This window comes from Hetaerina americana, unplaced genomic scaffold (genome assembly GCF_022747635.1).
Source record: "Hetaerina americana unplaced genomic scaffold, ioHetAmer1.1.p SCAF_30, whole genome shotgun sequence".
Classification (NCBI taxonomy): Eukaryota; Metazoa; Arthropoda; class Insecta; order Odonata; family Calopterygidae; genus Hetaerina; species Hetaerina americana.
The window spans coordinates 3,367,661-3,392,412 of record NW_027286875.1 but is presented as its reverse complement, the minus strand read 5'-3'; the positions used below and the strand labels follow the sequence as shown (position 1 = coordinate 3,392,412).

The 24,752-nt window shown below is 36.8% G+C and overlaps 1 protein-coding gene across 1 annotated transcript; it reads right to left on the bottom strand.

Moving 5' to 3' along the window:
- Positions 1 to 140: 140 nt before the first annotated feature.
- Positions 141 to 21,545, bottom strand: LOC139691170 (synaptic vesicle glycoprotein 2C-like). The gene is made up of 9 exons (XM_071588888.1): positions 21,401 to 21,545; positions 17,443 to 17,607; positions 16,272 to 16,434; positions 16,053 to 16,174; positions 12,996 to 13,237; positions 12,215 to 12,378; positions 9,669 to 9,925; positions 3,814 to 3,973; positions 141 to 285 (listed from the first exon to the last, which is right to left on the bottom strand). The coding sequence occupies exons 1-9, from the start codon at positions 21,543 to 21,545 to the stop codon at positions 141 to 143; spliced, it is 1,563 nt and encodes a 520-aa protein (XP_071444989.1).
- Positions 21,546 to 24,752: the final 3,207 nt, after the last annotated feature.

Below are 24,752 nucleotides of genomic sequence, written 5' to 3'. Positions count from 1 at the left end.
CTAAATAAATAAGAGTAAAATTGGAAGTCATTTATTAAATTATGATGATTACTGATAGATTTTTCTCCAAGCTATTATTCATTTTGCTCTTTGGCTATATGCAGTCAAAGGTGGTAAAATAAGGATTGATGAAATGATGGTTACAATTTATACTTGCCCAAAGCTACTGCAGCTACAAGGTGAAATGCAGATTCACAGTTAAGCTCCAGTAAGGTTCCAATGATTGTAGAACCTCCTACCATTCCAAGTCGTCCAAATGTAAGTGATATGCTCAATGAGGCAGCTCTAATGAAAATTTGATGGACTTAAGGTTGCAGATTATTCTTTACATAAATTAACATTATTAGATAATTATTAGTAGTTCATCTAAAAGGTTGTATACTTTATAGAACAACTTAATGATTAATAATGCCAGTAACTTTGAATGACATGAAAATATTTCTTATTTAGCTGAAGTTTTTCAAAAATATTTAATCCCATCAAATAAAAAATTATAGTTTTAAATTAGTTATTGTTAAATAAATATTTGTTTTGTCTTGTTCATAATTTCCAGCATATTGAGTAATTATTATTAATGGTAGTCTACAGGTTAAAGTAGATTTTGGATGGACACAGACTATAAAACAGTACAACGATATTTTTCCTGGTCTCTCCTAAAAACATGCAACTTGTATTCACCACTAAAATGAGCTTCTCTGGCTCTGCATATTTCTTTCTTCCATCATATCATCCAAAATGGTCATTTTCCTAACCCTTCCTTGGTTGTCTAACATCCTCTCCTCTACCACAATCTTTAAAATCCCACTGCCAATCAAAATGCTCTGCCTCCATCATGCTTACCTCCTTTGAATTTCTCCATAACATCCTCTATTCTCTGTTACCATGTAAAGAACTTGCTCATTTGTTTTCTCTTCTGTAAATTTCCCCTTTTCCATCCTTCTCTGCACCTGCATTTCAAAAAAACCCTAGCTTAGCCTATTGCTTTGCTTCTGTTTCTGAACCATGTTTCTGCACTGTAAAAAAACCATCTTGATCATTTACAAACCAAATATATTTTATGAACCACCGTATTTCATTCCTATCTCCAGGTCTTCTCATTCCTTTCAAAATTTTCTTCCACACATTCTTTGAAGAGCACAGGTGATTATGAGCACCTGTGTCTCATCACTATTTATAACACTGACCAGCCCACCTCACCATCCAACATCTGAGCAGTCTATGACATGTATAGGTTGTGCATAGATCTCCTATTCCTCGAATCTACTCCTATCTTCTGTAATACATTCATTGATTCCATCCAATACACTGATATCAAATGCCTTCTCATAATCACGAAACAGACAAATATATCCTGATTGTATTCTATATTCCTCTCTATTAGTGACCTCATTACTGCTAAGGCAACACACGTGCCTCTCTCCTAAGTAACGATTTTTTCTGCTCTGCATCCATTTATTGATGACCCTGATTACCTATTTAGCTGTCAATGAAATTAAACTTATTTTTCTGTAGTCCTTTTATATGGTTACTATTCCCTTTTTTCAGATGGGAACTAACAATGATCTTATGAAATCTTCCAGCCGAAATCCTCCCTCATAAATGCCATGAGTTAGTCCATGAAAACTCTTTCTCCCACATCCTCCTAAACCCTCAAGTAGTTCTATGTGAATGTTGTCTACCACCTCTGCCTTATTTGATTTCAGTTCCCTTAGTGTCCCCTCTATCTCACCATCAAGTCTGTCTTTGCCTAAGCTATTCTTATCTACATCATATTCTCTTTCTATATCTAAGTTTGCTGACCCAATGTCTTTACCATATAGTCTCTTATACAAGGGTCATCCGGAAAGTAGTACCCGTTCGTGAATTAAAGACACAAAAGTAAATATTAACAAACATAAAAAATTTTATTTGAAAGAGGATACTTTAAACTACTTCTCAACATAATCTCCAAGCAAATTAAGGCATTTGTCATAACGTGTGACAAGTTTCTGTATTCCTGCTGCATAGTCCTTCGCCGCCAGCTCATTGAGATACGCGAGGGACCCATCTTGCACAAATTTTTGCATAATGCAGATGGTGTTTAACAATTTCATGAACAATTGTTCGAGAAACATTGGGAAAATGCTCACAGATGTCATCAATTGTGACGCGCCGATCGTTCCTCACGAATTCGTCAACTGAGCTCACCAGTTGGTCTGTAATGACAGACGGTCTCCCCGAACGCTCATCGTCGTGTGTGTTCCCCCTCCCCATGTTGAAGTTGCGACACCACCGCCGAACAGACGACTCGTCCATTACATTGTCTCCATACACCTCCTTTAATTGGCGATGAATATCACATGGGCGAACGTTTCTTGCATTGAGGAATTTAATCACTGCCCTCACTTCACAACTGGCGGCGTTCTCAATTTTTTTAAACATTGTAAACAATCACAGAAACAACACAGGCAATGCTAGCGTCACGCAACTTGGCTCAGAGAAGGCAGACAAGCCACTGAAGCTATCTGACCTCGTCCAGCGGCTACTCACGTCGTCAGCACTTCATGCGGCACGAACGGGTACTACTTTCCGGATGACCCTCGTATATTCCTTCCATCTGTCTTGAATCTTCTCTGGTTCAATCAATAATTTTCTGACTTATCTTTTACCAGTTTCCCTGTTATATCTTTTAGAATCAGACAATACACTTCATTATTACTCAATTATAGCTTGAATCCACATCTGCTTGGGGAAACTGTGAATTGATCATGTTGCTCCTAACTTTGTGCTTAAATATAGTTTAACTGATGTATTCCTGAATCCCCAGGCATTTTCCATGTATGCCTATGCCTGCTGTGGTATCTCAAGCCTTTTGCTGCAGCTCATTCTCCAAAAACCCACTCCTCACACGTGGCAAAAAAGAATAGTATCTTATCTTCGTAACTTTAATTATTTCCGCGACCATGAAATAATCTAAATAATAAAAATATGGAAAAAATGAAAAATAATATACATTCTCTGTCTATTTAATAGAAAATTTTCATTAATTTATTTTGAAAAATATAGTTTTAATAAAATATGAACTATGATAGCGCACCACAGAGAGGAAGAAAAAGATACGTTCATAGCAGCCTACTGCGTGAACATACTAGGTATGTTCACAGCACCTAAAGGGTTAACCCACCGATTGTTATGATCAACCCCTATCTCTTGCAGAACTCTATTGCTTTCTTACTGTGGTCATTTCTTGTTCCTAAGCCATTGTCACCTACCTCAGTACCATCTTATCCTTTATCTATCATCACATTCCAATCCCTCATCACTATCAAATGCTTCCTTCCAGGGACACCCGCCATTATATCTACCAGCTGATTGTATACGATTGCATTACACACATCCCAGCAGGCTGACTCTCATAATAGCCAGGACTCATACTCTGGTCTGTGTCTCTCATAGTTGCCTTGGGAATTCCATTGTGATAGTTTCCTGTTGCCTTCCTTTTTAATGTTTTTAACATGACACTATCACTGACATGGCTGCCTCACTGGGGTCAGATTTCTTTGTAGCCACCTCACTGAGTTATAAATGATATGAGGATTATCTTTTTTTCATCTGTTTCTTACCCTTTGACCTATCTGGTAGGGGCAACCCTACTGCTTCAGGAGCAATTATCATTGCTCCTGCAGCACAGCCCTAGGGATCATTAGAATACACTAGCCTTTCCACCACATTAAGGTTGGATGAGAGTACTGTGTCATATGATGATTAAAGTTGTTTTATGAAATTAATTAGGTACAAAATCCTTGAAAATATCCTTGATTAGGAAAAATGTACCTTAGCTGTGTGGGGAAAATGTCAGCAATCAGTCCTCCGAGGAGAGTGATGGACACTCCTGCACATGCATGGAAAATAGATGTGAGGCCAAGGGTTAAAGATGATGGGCTTGATGGTGCTACACCAAAACCGATGGCTGATCCAACCAGCATTAGGATACCTAGAAGCACATCATGGAATTCCGTTATTTTTAAGTGCCATGATTTATTGCTTTAGATGTGTATGAATATGTTTTGCAAGGATATCACAGAAGTGAGCATAATAATAATAATGCATTTTATTTGCCCAGAGATCATATTACAATCATACTAGGTGGTTGGTGTATTTTCATGATATAAGGCACGTCAAAAAGGAGTAAAATGTATACAGGCTTAATTGAGGTACAAAATATGGTACTAACAATTACATTAAATGCAGTAAAATACACAAACCCACATTAAATGTAAAATACACATAAATATAAATTTATAAGCACAGAGCATTAATATAAACTAGACTAAGAGTATTGCTATAAACTAAAAGTATTGTCTCAAAGATCAGGAATATTGTGGAGATATTAGTCAACCAAGTTTACATTGTAGCTACATTTTTAATTTCTGTTTGAATTGAGTAGTTTCCATAGTATCCTTTATACTTTTGGGTAATTTATTATATAATCTGATACTCGTTTCCTTGGGCAGTAATTTGAATGCTTTAGTTCTAATATTACCCAAATTGATTTTGTGCCTTCCTCTGGTGTAATGATGATGATAGTCAGAGCTAAGGGAATAGTTGCTGATGTTTTTTATACACAGAATTAAAAACATAAAATAAATAAATGGGAGTAGTAGCAAATTTAATTCCTGGAATATAGGCCTAAATGGTACATTGTGTAATGGTTTCCCAGTAATTATCCTGATGACTTTCTTTTGCATTTTAAAGATTGTTAGAGAATTGGCAGCTGAGCCTCAAAGTATTATGAATAGGTTATATTTTGAATACATTTCCCCATAGTATAAATCAAGTAGTACTGTTTTGCTTGCAGTCTCATGCAGGTGTCTTGATAAATAGCAAGTGGAGCCTGAGTTTATGCTGAAGGGTTTTTACACATAATGAAATAAGGACAATTTGCACTTTTCCACAGTTTATTTAACGTACGACGCGTTTCAACTCACAGAGTCATCATCAGGTACAAGACAAACTAAATAGTAAGGAGACCTTATTTATATGTACAGAAGATGTGGTTGGGGAGGGAGAGTCGTGTAGGGGAGAGGAGGAGGGGGGGGGAGGAGAGGCGGAGAGGTTATAAAGAGCGAAAAATGGGGGGTTAATGACAGGAAAAACCGCAAAGTGGGGTAATAATCCTTTTGTATTAATTCCTCGAGACCCTACAGCCAGATTTCATAATAGTGTGAAGTCAGCCCTCTCCGCCTGCAAAAAACTGTTCAAAGATAGTGAGATTAGGTACTTACTCCAGATGAACCCCCAACCCCCTAGGTTTAACGGACTACCTAAAGTCCATAAGGATGGAACACCCATACGACCTGTAGTTTCTTGCATAGGATCACCCTCTTATAAATTGGCCACAAAAATGAATACCATATTTAGACAGGTTTCCAGTTTCTCAACAAAGCATGGTGTTAAAAATTCCATAAGTTTAGCGCAGAACCTCCAGCATCTCTTACTACCTACCAACTCTAAACTCGTATCTTTTGATATAAAAAATCTATTCACCTCTGTACCCGTCCAAAAGACCTTGTCCCTCGTTCAAAAAATACTCCAACAATCAAAGGTGGACCCGATAATGTCTAAAGAAATTCATTTGCTCATGGAACTATGTGCTAATCAGAGTTATTTTCTATTCAACAAAAATTTTTATCACCAAACAGATGGTCTCGCTATGGGATCCCCTCTCTCACCATTATTAGCTGAAATATTTATGGACGACTTCGAAAGAAACCTATTTAATTCCAACCATCCCCTTTTAAAAAATATCTTCTATTGGTATCGCTATGTTGATGACATCATCTGCTGTTGGACAGGGAGTGAGAGACAACTAGATTTATTCCTAAACATACTTAACCATCAACATCCCAAAATTTCTTTCACCATGGAAATAGAGTCCGAAATAGGTCTAAACTTTCTGGATCTCACGATAACCATTAAAAATAACAAACACAACTTTTCAGTATTCAGGAAACTATGCTATAGCAACATTATCATTCCATCTGATTCTTGTCACCCTAATGCTCATAAACTATCCGCATTCCATGCGATGTTACATAGACTAGTAAATTTACCCCTCACAAAAACCAACTTCAATAAGGAACTCAACATTATAAAATCCATAGCATCATCTAATGGCTATGATCCAAATTTAATATTGAAAATTCTAAAGAAAAAACTCCAGAGAATTGCCATTTCCAAAATTTGCCCTCTTAGGCCCGCTAAAGACAATACAAAAAAGTGGTGTAAATTATTATTTGTTGGTCCCCTCAAGGACAAATTAGCCAGACGTTTCCCCAAAGATACATATAACGTTTCCCTTTACAACCCCTCCACACTAGGGAGGATATTATGCAGAAATAAAGACAAGTTGGACCCCCTCCTTCAATCCGGTGTGTACAAAGTGAAATGTGATTCCTGTGAAAAGTGCTACATAGGCCAGACTGGGAGAGGTTTCATCACGAGAGTGAAAGAACATAAGAGATGCTGGACATCAGGGGATGAAACGTCTCTCCTAGCCAAACATCTAATAAGGACATCACATGAGTGCAAGTTTGTTCCGGAAATCCTCCACCTGGAGAATAAGGGGATGAAACTGGACACATTGGAACAATTGGAAATACTGCAGGAGGACCACAATGTTCTCCTAAATGAACAAATTTTTGTGAACCATTCACCCCTCCTCAAGATCCCTTTCACGATTAATAAACTCAAGAATCAAAATCCTACTGCCCCTCCTCTTTCATGACTTCACCCTCCTACCTTCTCCTCTCCCCCCCCCTGTCAGGGTCTCTCACTGCCCACTACCACCGGTCATCATATTTTCCAAGAATTAACTAGTGCACTTCCCCCCCCCCTTCCCCCCCCCTCGCAGCACGTGGCTCATCCCTTCCACTAAAACCAGCAGTGGGCTCTGCTTCCCAGAAAGTTACCTGTTCAACCCATCTTCCCCCCCCCCCCACTATCTCCTACTGATAATTCCTTCCCTATGTCCTTAAGCCTTTAACCCCCTGCTATACAACAACCCGCTCCCGATACTCCAGCCCCTTGTCCCCCACTTTGCGGTTTTTCCTGTCATTAACCCCCCATTTTTCGCTCTTTATAACCTCTCCGCCTCTCCTCCCCCCCCCTCCTCCTCTCCCCTACACGACTCTCCCTCCCCAACCACATCTTCTGTACATATAAATAAGGTCTCCTTACTATTTAGTTTGTCTTGTACCTGATGATGACTCTGTGAGTTGAAACGCGTCGTACGTTAAATAAACTGTGGAAAAGTGCAAATTGTCCTTATTTCATTATGATGAACTTCCACGACCTCAAGCCTGAATCTGTTGAACTTGTTTTTACACATGTATCCCAAGAAATATTTGCGCTCAAGGAAATACCTAAAAATTTACATTCCATCACTTGCTCGAATGAGTGGTTATTACTTTTCACCCACAGACTATCTGTCACATTCTTATTGTCTGAAAAGTACACCATTTTACTTTTATTTACATTTAAGTATAGATAGCTATCTGTACACCACTTGATTAATGCAAGTGTAACATACCTTGTTCTAGAGAATAGAATTTTATCAATGATACATGAATGCATCAATTTTCAATTAGGCATGAATATTATTGTTCAACCACTTCGGAAAATAAAGTAAATATTTTTGCCAAACTTTCCATTATCTTTAAATATTCGGTTTTAATTTTTTTTCTTCAATCTCCCCAAAATTTTAATGGTGCAGTTTGTATCAGATACTCCCTCTTCCCCTCCGCCCCTTGGGCAACCCTGCCCTATCTCACCCATGTTTACCTTAAATGCTTCTCAAGTACCTCCTACCGCAATATTTAGTTGACAATAAGGTTAATTACAGCATACACAAAGTTCTTCTATAAGTGCATGAGCATAAGCATAGACGTTCAATAATTGTGGTGGGTATAGGCAATGACCTCATGATATTCACATTTAACTGACAGTAATCTTCTATTAAAAACGTCTTGGGAACTAACTTTACATTAATATTACCTCCTAATGTCCTATTCAGACATTTTTGTCTCCTTCATTCATAAATTGATTATCTCTCATGCTCTTTTGTTCTCGGGACTCCTAATATTCTTTGTCTTGAGTCTCTTAAACCACATTCATCCAGAACTTTCTTGGCTTAACTCTTCCTCTGACACCATTAGCTCTATATTCTCATTTCTGTTTTGTGATTTGACTCTCATCCATTTTATCAAGATGGCTAAACTGAAATAGCAGGTTTCTTTCATACTCATATATTTTGGTGCATCCACTGTATATACATATTTTCATTGTTCACTCATTTCTCACCCTCTCTCTTACATTTTTACTACAAACACACCTCAAGAATTCATGTTACTACATTCGGTCAGAATTTAGACTTCATATATTTATATAATAATAATGATATTTAGTGGGTTGTGGTAGTCCAGGGGTAGAGCGTTGGACTGCTGACTGGAGGCCCCAGGTTCAATTTCTGGGCAAGCCTCTCTGGGTACCCTCAGCTATTCCCAAGCTATGTGATTTTCGGGCACCAGATCTTCCTAGGAAACCATTACCGGCACAGGGAAAGGAACTGGACCCCCCCTACCCTAATTTGTGAATTTCACATGCCATCGGGCTTAGTACTGGGTGAACTCTACCATCACCTACCAAACCGACCCTAGGGTTGATTAATGTGTTCATGGTTTTATTTATATAATCAATTATGTTCCTAGCATCACCTCTTGCCACATATAATTTTGCCATGAGTAAATAAATTGTGCATGCAGCATTATGACTCACCCCAAAGTCACCAAGACCTAGTTCTTCTCTCATTTTCCCCCGGGACTTTATACTTTCAGTCTTGGTAGCCAACTGTTGGGTCTTCTCAATAGACTTGCTTAATTTTGGCTTGTTAATTAAATTGTATGCATTGAAATTAATAACATAAAACCAGTTTGAGAGTTTGTGTCTATCAAATTTTTGGGGTCTTAAAGTTCCCTAATAACTAGTTATTCAGGAACAATGATCTAAACATATTAAAGAAAAAAAATGAACATAGTTTATGCTTTTTGTTGCAAGAAAATTGTGAAAGAAGTGAATCTTTGTGAAGGTTTTAATGTAATTAAACCTTTAGCATTTTTTAGCTAAATTCTTAGGGAAAATTCTATTTAAAATTTGCAAATATTTTTTAGAAATCTTGCACAAAATGTCATATACTATGCTGTAGTTTTTATTCTTGACAAAGTTGCTCCTGAAAAATGAAGAACTTCTACTGTTGGCAATGCCTTCTGTTTCCTAAATACCATTGGAAGATCTTTTGCTCTCTTTTGATTATAAAAAATAAAAATTTAGATTGCCTGCATGAGCCGTTAAGTTTTTATTTTAATGCTAATTTTGGTTAGTAATTTTAAAGTCAATAATGATCATCATAAATTTTTACCATTTACTTCAAATTAACATAAATGAAATGAAAATATCGCTGAATATATCACTGTCATTTTCAATTTGTGACTGATTAGAGTATTAAAACCACTGTGGTGAGATATGTAATTTCCAATTGTATATAAAAATATGTAAATGGATTGCTGCAGATTTTTCTCTTAATATTTTTCTTGTCCTTAATTATCATAATTAGGGAAAGAAGTTAGACTTACCTAAGAAAATTCTTTTATTAATGAAGCCTGAAAGTATAGCTGTGAGGATATAAGCTATTCCAACAGTTCCACCTATTACAAGTACATTGGCAATGGCAGATGTGTTCACAGATGCTTGGCATGGGTCCCCTTCCTTTGATAAGATGATAGAGGGAAGAGATGATAGTGTAAGAGCTTCACATAGGGGACCTGAAGGTATATCTAAGGCTGAAATACGACCAAATATATCTGGCAGCCACATGAGAAGTCCATTAGCACTAAAGAAGAGAAATAGAAATACATATTAATTTTTATCATACACAATAGCAATATAAGTTTGTGAAGAGGGCTTATATCTATGTTTAATAGGATGCCTTTAAAATTGGATCGCACAATTTTATTGTTGTTACTTCTAAAGGTGATTTTTTTTTATTATGACTCGATCCCTGTGAAATTATTGGGAAGTGGGTCCTAGAATTCTTGGGTCATAAATGCAAACATTCTTGAGTGAAGCCAGAAAAATTCATCAGGGGTCAAACCTAAGTATTCTTGATGATCATACGCACATGGTAAATTACACATATACATTGTTTGTTCAAGCCATTACTGTCTCATTGCCTCTCTTCCCATACAATGCTTTTGCCCAGTCCCCAGGCGGAAGTGATTAAAAAGTTCTAAATTGAGTAAAGAAAAAAAAATTGGGTTATCTTATTTGGAATTAGACATGGAAAATGAGAATATAGTTCAGCTACCGTCTATATTCTGTCTAATCAAACCAAAGAACACTATGTATTTTACATTGTAGTTTTGAGTAAAAAATAATGCATGTATAAAAGGTTTACAAATTGAGGGAAATCAGAATATTTTCCAATTTTAGTATTAAATTTAAAATTCACAAATGGATTTGTTTCAGGCTAAAGTTGTAAGGTCATATCAAATTGAGTTCGTGACTTATCAGTGAGTTCAATGCACCATAAATATGTATTTACAAGCAAACACATTTATTTTGTTTTCCTTGAAACTAAAACTGTTGTGGGCTCTGATTTAGAACTATATCATCCCTCTGATCATAATAAGTGGATCTTTCCACTCCTCCAACCCAAGAATGTAGGCTAACTCATGTACTTGACGTCTAAGCTGAAAGTTCAACAACCACACACTTAAGATTTCTTATCAAAGGACTTCTTTAACCCAGAATCAGATGTATTAAGCCAAATAGGATCAGGAAGAAAATAATCACATGGGGAAATGCAGGGAGGGGATGGAGCATATTGGTGGCTCTTTCTATTCTATGATACTGAAGTTGAATACTAATCTAGTTTCAGGTGCACTAAACAGTGTGAAAGTCATCTTGAGTGACACAAATGTTCTTCTCCATGGCCTTGTCCTAATGATTGAGGTTACTTGGGAGTAGTGACTATGATATAAATCTCAAACAGCCAATCTAGAAAGTCAGCTGCATTACTGCTTTTTAATAATTATTATACTAACTTTTCTATTCATCTGAATTTAAATTGTATCACTTTGAGAATTAATGATAAAAAAGAGCTACTAAATAAGAAAGCAGGTTTTTTGAGATGGTTTTAATGTACAGCGATGGGGTCTGAATTAAGCAACTGTGTTACCAGTGATGAATATTTTTTGAGATTTTGTACTTTTTGTACTAATTGTATTTTTAAAGTATTACTTGCAATCTAATCATAGTTTTCAGATATTAATCCGTTACATTTAAGTAATTTTTACTTTTTAATTACAGTGTCATATGATACAATTTCAGTTTTGGCTCCATTCTTTCCTGCTTTCAAATGTTAAGCATTATGGACGTTGAAGCCATATGTTTCATATGTAAATTAAAAATACTTTAGTAATCTAAAGACTTACTATTATTTCCCTTTTTGATCGGTATATTTAGTTAACTTATCAGTTTGCTAAATTTCTGCTATTCTAAATTTGAATGAATTAATCTCTTTTGAAATAGTAGTTTAATTAATGAAAATGATATAGCAATGTTTTCTTGGGTCAATCCATTAACCAATATACCCTATTAAAATTCACCAAAAGTAATTGTAATATACTTGGAAACTACACAAATAGTTCCTTTAAAAATGCTATGATTACAAATTTAGAACAGGAACTCTCTGAGCCCAGTTAATTTTATAGTACCCTTCTCTTCTCTGATTATACAAGTTGGTTTAATTGGGTAGTAGTCAAATTATACGATGGTTAAATTGGTGGTCATGCCATTCCTTGTTAATGTTTGAACATTGTGAAATGATTGCATGGAATCACTGCAATATTTGTTCTTTAAATTAGCTTGGCCAAGACATGGTAGTAAAGTGAGGTTTCATGTATTATCATTATAAACCCCAAATTTACAAATCTTAGCTTGAGTGAAACCATTGCTTTCGGTCATGCATTATGGAGTTATTTGGTAGTTGATACCAAATGTTTGGCTTAAGCTTTACTTAGGATGGACGTGTCATATTATGACAATCATTCCTAATACTTTTGTGATATTATTTATATCAGTGGAGAGCTTAGAAGCCATGCACGAAACATGTCCTTACCATAGGAAGGCTCCTGCCTGAAGCAAACAGCAGAGCACGAGAGGCTTCAGGAGTGGCATATGAAAAAGTGGGCTTATTTTTATCCAGAGAGCATGCACAGTTGACAAAAGCCCTCCCTTCTTTGACTGTTCATCAGCGATTGTTGCTATTTGTAGAGACTTCACCTGAAGAGAATGTATTGCATTTGAAATAAAAATAGAACAATCACACTGTTGAACATTTTAAAAATAATTATGATTCTTTGGGTTAGCCAAATAGGATTCTTAGCATTTATTTATGAATAAATTGTTATTATCCCATAAAAAAACCCTGCAGGGTTCTATCTGTTTTTCGAGGAATGATGCAATTTCCTCCACTTTTAGCAAGTGATCCACATGTAGAATATTTAAAAAATATACAGAGCCTTCTTGCCATTTAAATATGAATGAATATGTGGTCATTTCATCAGCACTGAATTTCTAGTATTTAATGATTTTTATGATACATTTTTAACTCTAATGGTGCAATCAATAATTTTGCCAAGACTCTAAATACTTGGTGAGGCCAGAATTTGGGCAGGTTTATAGCAAATCGTTTATAGCAAATGACTGGTGGAGTAAATATAATCAGAGGTTATATTTGCTCAACCAGTTATTTACCATAATTCTTGGAACTTAAAAATTGTATGATTTTACATGAAACATTTAAGTATAAAATGCAATAATTTAACTGTTAGTATTTTTGGAAAACATGCATATTAATATCAATTGATCCGTTCATCCATAAGGTGATAATCTCTTACCGGATACTCAGACTTGGGGATTCCTGTGTTGGCTGAATACATTGCTGCAAGTGTCTTCAGAGCTTCCTTTTCTCTGCCCTTTGACATTTGAAACCTTGGTGACTCATCTAGCACTGCTAATAGCAGTGCTGAAATCAGACTGGGAAGTGCCATCATCATAAGGTAAATTCTCCAGGATGACAGATTAATGCCCCAGGGCAGGGGAAAGTGTATCTCCTGAGTCAGAATCATCCAGGCAGTGGCTGTTGACGTTTAACATTACTGCTGAGGAGCTTTTCTGAGAAAAGGGGCATGTCAGTGAGCATTGCTTTGGAAACTGATTTCCTGCCCATTGCCTTGCCCTCCGGTTTGGTCATATCAACAAATTATAAATAACATTTAGAGATAGAGTCCATTAATGGTTTTATAAGATAGCTGTGTCTTTAATTCTCATTAATCTGTTTTTTCATATATGGGCCTTTTGATGTTTACCCAAGTGAGTACTCACTAAATATACTTAAGTAATCCAAAAGATATTTTTTTACTCTTCTCTTCAAGCAAACTTCAGCCATTCAGTTCCTTACTCCTGTCATGTGATCCATTTATCAAATCAGTAGATGAATTCTTCAAGTTCATTAAAAGAGAAAAATTAACTAGACTTGGAGAATTTTTGGAACCTCATAATATGCACATAATCTGTTCCCCGATCTTACTCGTAAAGAGAAACACTCATTTAGTGATACACCTTTTTGCATATATATTACTGTAAAATATGTTAATGCATTCCATGGGGAAAAAAATAAATTATGGACAAGGTTTATTCACAGAAAATTATGAGTAAATTGTTCAAAATCGTGGATTCCGTTCACCTTTTCTTTTATTGTGGAATGAAGCAACTGGGAATGCCAACTCTATTTGTAAAAGTAAAAAAGAATTTTAATAAATTGTTAATTTTATATGATACTTACCTAACTCCTTTTTACTGGAAAGCTGTCTAGAGACATTTGTTATTGCCAATGATTAAAAATTTGGTAAATATGTGACTCAGAATGATCGTTAAATAAATTTATAGTGTGCATCACCATTGCCTTATTAGGGCCAACATTATTAGAGAATATATTTTGAGGTCAGGGGAAAGATGGAAAATGCCTCCAATTATTAGTTACCATTTAATTTATAGGAGTTGTCCTCTCTGAGTTACCCACTGTCTTCTTTATGAAAGGTTTTAGAGAAAAAATACTTACATGCATTTTTAATCTCACTGAAATCTTAAATTTATTGTTAGCATTTAATGACTAGGGACATAATGAAAAAATAAATGAAATGTTTTCTTTTGTTGACGCATCCATTTCAAAACAAGTGTTTTTTAATTATACATGAAAGTGTAGTTAGAATATACTACTAGTTAAACAGATTGTTATTGTATTGAGCACACTCATTCTTCAGTTAGTACAGCGTGTTTATTAGTGGCATGTAGGAGGAGTATTAGTTAAATAAGTTCAACAGATTCAGGCTTGAGGTCGTGGAAGTTCATCATAATGAAATAAGGACAATTTGCACTTTTCCACAGTTTATTTAACATACGACGCGTTTCAACTCACAGAGTCATGAGTGTACCTGATGAGCCATGCCTTGTACCTGATGATGACTCTGTGAGTTGAAACGCGTCGTACGTTAAATAAACTGTGGAAAAGTGCAAATTGTCCTTATTTCATTATTAGTTAAATAGTTCAATGAAACTGGCTCTGTGGTATAAAGGCAGATGACTTGGTCCTGTCATTGTAGCTATGTCTAAGCATTATTGAAATTACTAATCATGTAAACATTTAAATAGGCATTATTTTGATTCAATAGTATAATGGAATTTGCATTTTGTGTAAAAAATAAATGGCGGTATATTCCTTGGGCATAACCAACTGATATCAATATTTTGCTAATCAGCCTGATTGTGACTATATGATTTTCAGAGAAAAATGAATTTGAATAACCAGAACTTCATTTACAGATTCATTATGATTTATTACGGTTTAGAGCTGCCACATCACTCCTTAGAATATCATGTAGGTTCATTGAAGTCTTCATAACGTCCACGGCAAATTTTATAACTTGTCAGTGAAGTAAAAGACTAATTAAAGTATTTAGAAAATCATTCTCAACTGTTTTGAGGTCTCTAGTTCAGAAACTGTCTGAAGTAAAAATTTAGACTGTACCGTTTTATCATAAATTATAGGTAACTCCAGGACTGCTATAGCCTGTTCATGTGCCTATAAATGCATCTTTGGTGCATACATATATGATTATTTTTTTGGTGCAAAAATATTTGGGTCACTGATTATTCCAATTTAATGAGAACACAGTAACACGTCCTTTAGGAGCTTGTTACTCCACCACAGAGTTTAAGTAAATTGGAGATTGGACTTTGAAATAAATGTCACTCTTAGGTAGCTACTGCCCTTTCTAATATCTATGGGCCATTCCAAAATTTTTTTAAAATCTATTGAGTTACAATGACATTCTATCAAATAAAGTATGGTATTGGTGTAATGAAAAGTCAGCTCTTGAAATTATTGCAGAGGGATTAAATTAAAAGCCTTCTTCATAAACAAGTCAATCCATATATTGGTTTGATGTCTTGTACCCTCACTTATACATGGTACAATGAGTGGGTGCAGGCCACCGTAATGATGTATCTAAAAACTAGGCTAATATTGTCCAAAATTGATTACCTTGGAATGCAACAATTTCAGGGTGTAAAAAGCATTTGCCTTTACCAGGATTTGAACCCATATTCTTTGATGTCCAGCTGAGTGCTTCAGCCAGTTAAGCTATCAAGGCATCTTCTTATATTCCTAAATTTTATCTTAATATTTTATTATTTATCACTCGTATCCCAGTAAAGGGGAATGATTTTTATTCAATGAAATTGTTGCATTGTAATATGCATTGGTGGATGACTCCATTAAAAGTTACAGTTATGCCATCTCCTGCAGCAGTTTCTTTGAATTAATTGCCTTTTTTATATTATGATGCTCACAAAATTTACATATTAATACATTGGGAAAATTGAAATCCATTTACCTGGCAATCCAATAACTGCGCATGCTACAAAGAGACCACTTGTGACCACTGCCCTTGGTCTTGCAGCCTCCCCATGATATTCACTGAGAAAAGCATAAGACACTGCTGATGGTCCACTTACACTGTTACATGTGGAAATTAAAATAAAAGACAAAAGAATAATTATTTGGCAGATTGGAATTAGTGGATGATTCTTTGAGGAAGTTTCATAACTCTCACCTTAGGCCATTGAAAAACCGACAGACTAATAGGAAATTGAGAGAAGGGGCCAAGCTGGACAGTATTCCGAAAACAGTGTCCAAAGACAGGCATGTCAGTAGAACAGGTCGTCTCCCCCATGAATCTGCCAGCAATCCCCAAGGCCATAAAGAAAGCACCATTCCTGGTGGTGGAATAAAATTGTCAATGAATTGAATCTTTTATTCTTCATTGTCATTGGAATTGGCCTACTAAAAATACCAGATTGACTGAAATTAAGTACAAACCATTGTAACATAGCAAGCTGTAATATCTTACTATTTTATTCATATTGATCCATCTTTGTACGCTGGTGATTGGCCGAAGTCCCCCTATCCATGCTAAGGCACACATACATTTTTTACAGAACTTCACATTTTCACATAGATAATCTAGGTGAGAGCTTCCCTAGTGATTTTTTTAGTAGGGTACTTCTGTATTTTTCTTCCATTGACATTACAAATGGTTAGGAGCTGTCCTTTATAACAGAAATCACATAATTGAATATCAGATTTTTCATTGATGAACTTTACTCCACATAGGTCTAGTTTCACGAAGAAACAACTATAAACTTCAATGAGCTGTCACTCAAAAATGACTATTTAACAAATACATTTTGAAAAGATATTTCAATTCAATAGAAAAATATACCAATATTTCAACCTTTATTTCACTTTTGCAACAGAAAGTAAGAAAATTGTCACCTATCTGGTAACATCGTTAGTATGAAATATATGTACATGGAAAGAACATTTATTTTAAAATATTATTTTTGGAGTAAAATATTATTGAAGTCTTATATTATCCTGGTCAAAATTAGCAATACATCAACTATCATTGTGTATGGCATGTGAAATGTTGAGTGATGGATATAAGTCTTAATTCATAAGTAGCGAGAAGCTAATTGTGAGAGCAAAAAAATCTGAAAAGCCTGTCTGTTAGGCTACCAACAAAAGCAATATCCTTCCACCTCACTTTTGTATACATACTTATGAAACTCTTTTTGTTTGTTTTTTGATACAGCTATCGTTTCATAATCTCATCCAAAATTTAGCCGAGTTTCGTAAGTGTTGTAAGTGGGATCTGAGATCGTAACTGAGATCATGGATGGTGTAATAAATCAGTGATTGAAGTACCATATGATAAAACTCACCAGTAGCAGTCACACCTCCCAAAAGTGTTTTATCGGCGGGCGTAAGATGTAAATCGCACCTTGCAGCCGGAAGTAGATAAGAAATGCCGACCGTCTCACTTATCCCACATAGTATGCAGAAGCCGCAGGTTAAGACGACCAGCCACTGGCATCTCGAACCTTGGCCTGGGAATAAATGATGAGAAATGTCATGAACGTGTCCATACTGATCCTCCCTAACATCTATTCACGAAATCGAAAGTCTACGCACATGCATCTTAGACTATAGTAAAGCGTTAGAGCACCTTTTCACCCTATTACATACAAGTTGTAACTTGTATTTCTATAATACGGTCGCCTTTTTCGCAAATAGTAACACAAATTTCACATTTTGTTTCACATATGTATTTTCAGTGGAATGGATAAATTAACAAGAAATAATTACGTTGAACGTTGTGCGATGGAAAATTGAAAATCGTATGGATGTTGCGGCTACGTTGCCATACCTTTTTTACACTTTGACTGGATGTTGGGCTCCGCATTATGTCAATGTCGCTGTTACATAGTGTGAAACTTCTCTGCTACTTGGGAAGTTTTAAAATCGATAAGATTCTATAACTGTTATTCCCAGTAAATTATGCCATATAGGTACTTAGGCGTCATTAACGGGGTTTGTGTGTTCTCGATGGTAACGAATTGATTAGAAATTGGCGTCCAATGCCTCATTAGGTGTTTTATATTGCGTTGCGCAAGGAAAGGAGGGAGAGAGAGGCACATTGCCGATCTCATGGTGGTTCGTATATGAAAATTCAAAACGTTCTGGTGTTGGTTCTAAGAATCATAATGGCTTTTGAACAATTTAAGCATATAAAGTGCGTAATATTCTGTACTACAGAGGAAAAAAGAAGACGGATAAAGTGAGGAACGAGGAAGTATATAGAAGAGCAGCAGAGGAAAGGATCATATGGGGGACCTTGCAGCAAAGAGATGGATTGGACGGACCTTGAGGCACAATGGATTACTTGAAACGTAATAAAAAGAAAGATCCCATCAGGAATACCAAGAGACAAGTATACTGTAGGACAAATTAATGACGCAAAACAGAGAACCTGTCAGGTAGTGAGGGAGTTAACGCTGAATAGAAACAAATGGAGAGCTGCAGTAAACCAATCTTAGGATTAAAATGCTGGTGATGATAAACTCTTTAAAAGTTTTCTATCAAGTTAAATGTTTGCGATCCGTTGTAAATTTTACGTGAGCATGTATCAGCCGCAGACCAACGCATCGTTGCCGTGGAGAAATACAGGTTTAAAACGATTATTTAATGGCACGTTATCACAAGATAACTCTCGAAGACGAGAGTATTTTAAACAGAAAATTTAGGAAGATGACGATTATTTACGTAAAAAAACCTTACAATTTAACATTCAAAATGCCGCTTCAATGACTTTTGGTTGTAAAATCCAATCCTATTGGTTGGTCCTATTTGGTTGCATGAAGTCAGAATAATTGAAGCTGATTTGAGCTACATTTATATGCATCTGGTTTTGCGTTTGCTGTTGCAGCTACATCTTTTTACCTGTAACAAAACCGGACGCTTAACAACGTACCTCTAAGGGTACACTGCGCGCCTGGTAAGCGAAAATCGAAACTTTTTTATTCACGCGAAAAATTTGTAAATATTTCGATAGTATTACTTTATTGTAGAGTATTCCGGTAATCAACATCAGGAGTCTTGATGTTACCCGCTAGAAACCGTCATATCAGTAATGGAACCTATAGTCAGTAACCTGATGTACTCTTAAATTAGGCGCTCAAATGTTTGATTCTGAAATTCTCGACTTTCTCCATTGGGTTTCCGTTAGGGAAATTTAATCTCATAGTGAAAAAATGCATGGTGACTGTTAATTATCCACTTCAGCGGGTGTCTTCATGAGCTAAATGGATCTAGTTTCGTTAGCATAAATTAGGGAAAGGTACTCAGGCAAAAATTTAAGCAATGATTCACAAATCACGAATATGTAGATAATCGCTATAAATTTATGAGTAATCAGGTTAGCAAAAACATAATATCGAAAGACTATGTAGATAACTCCAAAAAAACCTTAAAATCGTCAATTGTCAATCTTTAAAAAGCTAGACTAATTTTGAATTTGAAATCGATCATGTGGCCACCCTGGAACTATGACTGCAGCACTACTTTTTCACCTAATGACCTATTTTTGCATACTTTTTGTGCCTCTCGCATTCATACATTGAGCACTCCAGACATGTTGTTTTGTTCTGGAGAACATGAGTTTAGGGGTTATTACATAATCTTACGTTCGATACCCTTTGCCGTGGCACAATTTCGCGCGTTAAGGGGAAAATTGCTTCAAAATACCTTAAGATACCATAAAATGTCTGTAACACTTAATCAGGCTTGTCAGAAGTGAAATACTGTAGATTTTAGGCGTAAGTTTCTGATTTGTATTTAGATATTGCCATCGATATCCACAACTTGATTTCTCTGTTTTACGTTTAATCCTTGGGAAGCTTATTGCCTTAGTTAATCATTTCGGAGTATTCTTATGAAATTACGCTGCATTGATGTCTACCAATGACGTCACCTTTGGCTTCAAAGTTATTTCGGATTTCACCATTAATCCAAATAGCACGCACTCCGAGTTTCTGTCCCAGTCTCCGCGTTATGCTCATAGATACTTGAGATTAAATGGTTTGAATAATGAAGCTGAGGGATGGTGAGCTCAGTGTAAAATGATATGGGCATTTCCCTGACGATTTAACGATTTAAATTAGTCTGGTGTGTAACAAATCAGTCTGGTATGTCTTAACCCCCTGCCACACACCCTAGCGGTGGCTTGCAGGATACTAAAATATCAACGATTACCATTTTATTGGTACCTGTTTCGTCTGACTTCCATTATTCTTTTCTCAACCTTTCATTAATAGTTACTTTTAGTTTTTACGATGGGTGCAGCATTGTTCTTCAATATCCTGATGTAAAAAATAGGAATACGAGTAGATAATTTCAAACTTAGTTTCTAGTTAAAAGAAAAATACTCATGAACATTTGGATGGTACCTTTTGCTTGAATTGGGGATTTCCGTAATTTAAAGTTACATTACACGAAAAAGCTTAATGGAAAATATAAAAATAGTAATACCTAATCTGTGCCAACCTCATTGTACATTTATCCATATTATATTTTATTTGACTCAACGTGGATAATCTTTCGCGACAACACTCTTATGGTAAAAACTAATTCATATCTTAAGTGCTTGTTTCCGAACCTTTGTTGGCCTTGATCCGTAATCTAGAGCCAAATATTAGTTTGATATTCGTTTTACGTACAATTTGTGCGATCTCTCAAATTTCATTCTGTCCGATTAAGGTTATGGTAATGGTACTTTACAGCTGCATTTTTTCTACATGGTCTGATCGCTGATACAGAATGTTAAAATAGGCGAAAATTAATTATATCTCCTAGAATTCATGACACAAAAGGCAATTTAAGAAAATGCCCTGGAAAGGATTATCTTGATTGCGTTATATATTCAAGCATGGAATGTCCGTATCCTCATAGAACTTTTGAAGCGTTCATATTGAGAAGCCTCTGGGCTCTTCTAGGGAAGCATTACAGAGTAAATCCCTTGCAAAACTCGGGAGGATGTATCTTCAGCAATGATGTTGAAAATATATTATTAGCCCCATCATAGGAGAGATCATGCTAATAAAATTCGAGAAATTAAGTGTACGATACATATAACAGATATATTTAACATATCATTTGGACCACGAACCTTAAGGAACCAGAATAGCGTTTTTCGATCGCGCTTTGGGGGGGAAATATTTTTTGTGGAAAGTAGTCTGCTGCGTATTCACACCCTCGCGGTGACTTGCAGGGTACAATGCAAGAATGTATGTAATCAAAAGAGCCTTTCATCCTGAGTTGATGAGAGGTAAGTTGTGAACGTACCAGTGAGGGCGATGGCCTCTTCGAAGTTGGCTGACGGAGGAGGGGCTTTTGGTTTCGATGGTGGTACGAAAGGAGGCGGGTGGGTCAGCAGAAGGGAGGGCGAGAGCTTAAGGAAGGATGATGGGAGGGATATGTCTCCCTTCATGATTGAAGACGCCGCGCTGGAGAGTGAACGATGATGCCTCGCGGCGCTACTCGAGCGGGAGTGCGACAGGAAAACCGCGCGGGAACCATCTCTCCCGCACTCCTTCCCCTTTCGATTTACCCCCCTTCCCCCCTGCCATAAAAGCCTCATCGGACGGGACGTGTAATTTATTTCGGCCCAGGCGTTGTAAGCATCCGCGACCTCCAAACTTTCGTCGCGAGCATGTTTTCGTATTATCTAGCTGTTAAGGCGAAGAGAAGTTAATTAGGGGTTGCGGTCCAAAGGTAATCGTGAAGCGTTGAAATGCTGATGCACAAAGAATTACTTATTCACGGAACCAATTTAAAGTCCACGTCAGCGAATGCCATGTGGGAAGTGTCCTCACCGCTATAATCTGGAGAATTTAAAATCGTCATCGTATATATTTTATGAGTGTCTCAGGGAAACTTAATTTTCTTATACACTTCGGATCTTATGAATTAAAAAATCTTTGTCCTCCAGGCAATGGAAATCAACAAATTTAATTGTAATGTTTTCAGTGTTGGGCATTATTACATCGAGGTTGTGAAGCCCAGGAGCTCAGCTTACGGTGTGACAATCGTGCCTCCAATGCAGGGGGCGGTTATACGAGGGTCATCCGGAAAGTAGTACCCGTTCGTGAAATAAAGACACAAAAGTAAATATTAACAAACATAAAAAATTTTATTTGAAAGAGGATACTTTAAACTACTTCTCAACATAATCTCCAAGCAAATTAAGGCATTTGTCATAACGTGTGACAAGTTTCTGTATTCCTGCTGCATAGTCCTTCGCCGCCAGCTCATTGAGATACGCGAGGGACCCATCTTGCACAAATTTTTGCATAATGCAGATGGTGTTTAACAATTTCATGAACAATTGTTCGAGAAACATTGGGAAAATGCTCACAGATGTCATCAATTGTGACGCGCCGATCGTTCCTCACGAATTCGTCAACTGAGCTCACCAGTTGGTCTGTAATGACAGACGGTCTCTCCGAACGCTCATCGTCGTGTGTGTTCCCCCTCCCCATGTTGAAGTTGCGACACCACCGCCGAACAGACGACTCGTCCATTACATTGTCTCCATACACCTCCTTTAATTGGCGATGAATATCACATGGGCGAACGTTTCTTGCATTGAGGAATTTAATCACTGCCCTCACTTCACAACTGGCGGCGTTCTCAATTTTTTTAAACATTGTAAACAATCACAGAAACAACACAGGCAATGCTAGCGTCACGCAACTTGGCTCAGAGAAGGCAGACAAGCCACTGAAGCTATCTGACCTCGTCCAGCGGCTACTCGCGTCGTCAGCACTTCATGCGGCACGAACGGGTACTACTTTCCGGATGACCCTCGTAGTTATTTTCTGTGTCACCTAGCCTGGTTATTATGTATCCCAGAACATCACACGAACCGTGTTTGCTCGAGGGAGTTGCCGGCATCTCCTGTATTTGAGTCTGGGACTTCTGGCCAACATCCGCGCGACCTGCGTACTACCCCGCCACTCCATTTTTAAACAAGTCAGATGAATACGTTATTTTTAAACCACTCCTCACGAAATATGAGTATCATTATTTTAGCTCGCCTTGGTATGACTACCGCATTCTGTGTATTTTCCTGGTCTCAAATTTCCATAAACCCAGGTTCTTCCTTAGGGTATGGGCGAAAAATAGTCTTAATTTTTGAGAATCATGCGCATTTTACTCAAGTCCTGGAACAATGTTTTTACATGTTATTGAGCATCATCTGCGAATTGGAATTATGGAACACGATACTATCTAATCATCTTTATTTGTCAAATTTGCCAGCGGTGTGCCTTCTTGCCACCGACATACTAATCCGCATATTAGAAATGGTAACCTTGCAGTAAAACCCCTAAATATCTTTGCCAGCCAGTGAGGGGCCTTCCTCCCTGTTGTGCTCCAGATTAAGGCAGCGTATGTGGCGGGTCAAGAGTATGGGCAACCGGGTCCCCGAGCGCCGTCATCATTAACAAGAATCAAATGTAATAGATGGAGCATTTCAGGGACAAAATTTTGTGAGCATGCGATCGAATTTACAAAATGAAGAAGCTTAAACTATGCCACAATCTAGAACGGACTTCACCTGAGTTCAGTCAGGCTCAGATTAAATTTCACTTATATGACGGCTCCTTAATATCAAGCTACATTACCACTATGGGTAGAATTTCTAATCCTGTATTTGTGGTTTCGTTGGCTCATAGGAAAAAAAATCGTCCTATTCAAAATCCATTAAAAATATCATTCTAATTAAATTCTCAAAATGTGATGCTGTAGTATTCTTAATTTGATTAATTTTATGTATTTCTTGGAAATTACGATAGTAGTCGGGACTTTTTGAGTTTTCTACAAAGTTGGTAGCCCTTGAAGAAACCTCGTAATTTCCAAATTTACCTGGTGCCTGTTAATCCCCTAAAGATCTCAGTCAAGGCTCTTAAAATACTTGAAAAATATTTACGAAGGATCAACTGAAACACTCCAGTTTTCTGATAAGTTTTGCTTACTTCTCGGTACCTTCCTGGCGTTCGAGGACTCAAGGAGACGACGGTTGGTCTGAGACACATACAAAGCGAAAGCATTCCGCATTTTGTATGAAGTACAAACGTTTGTAAAGCTTATATTTCTCTATACCAGCATTAAATGTTTTCAACATTCCCAGTCCGTTTTATACGAATTTTTGGTTGCCGACGGTAGTCACGAAATTAGAATCTTGAATCTGATAGGCGTGACGGCATTGAAGAGATATATCCTACAGAGATATGCTAGACCTAAAACTGCTGTTAAAAATGGAATGAAACAGCATTGATTTGGATGATATATATTTTTCTAGTCGAGGCGTATCTCAGAATCAAAATTATTAGATTAGACATTATTCTAACGGTCGAAGTAGGTTTTCGCTGGAACCGGACTGAGCACCGCAATACTTACTGCTTCAATTTTGCTATGCTTCTAATTTACGTCCAACACGACTGTAAATACCCTAAAACATTCTCTTGCATTAAACCATTTTCTATACACGTACTCTCTACCTTCCTTCATTTTGTCCAACATGCCTGATCTCTTCCTTCCTCTACCTGGCTTTCCCAATTTCTCTCCCTGTGACCATCTTCATTAAACCATTGCCTCTCAGTATCCACTGCCCTCTCTACCTTCTTCGAACTTA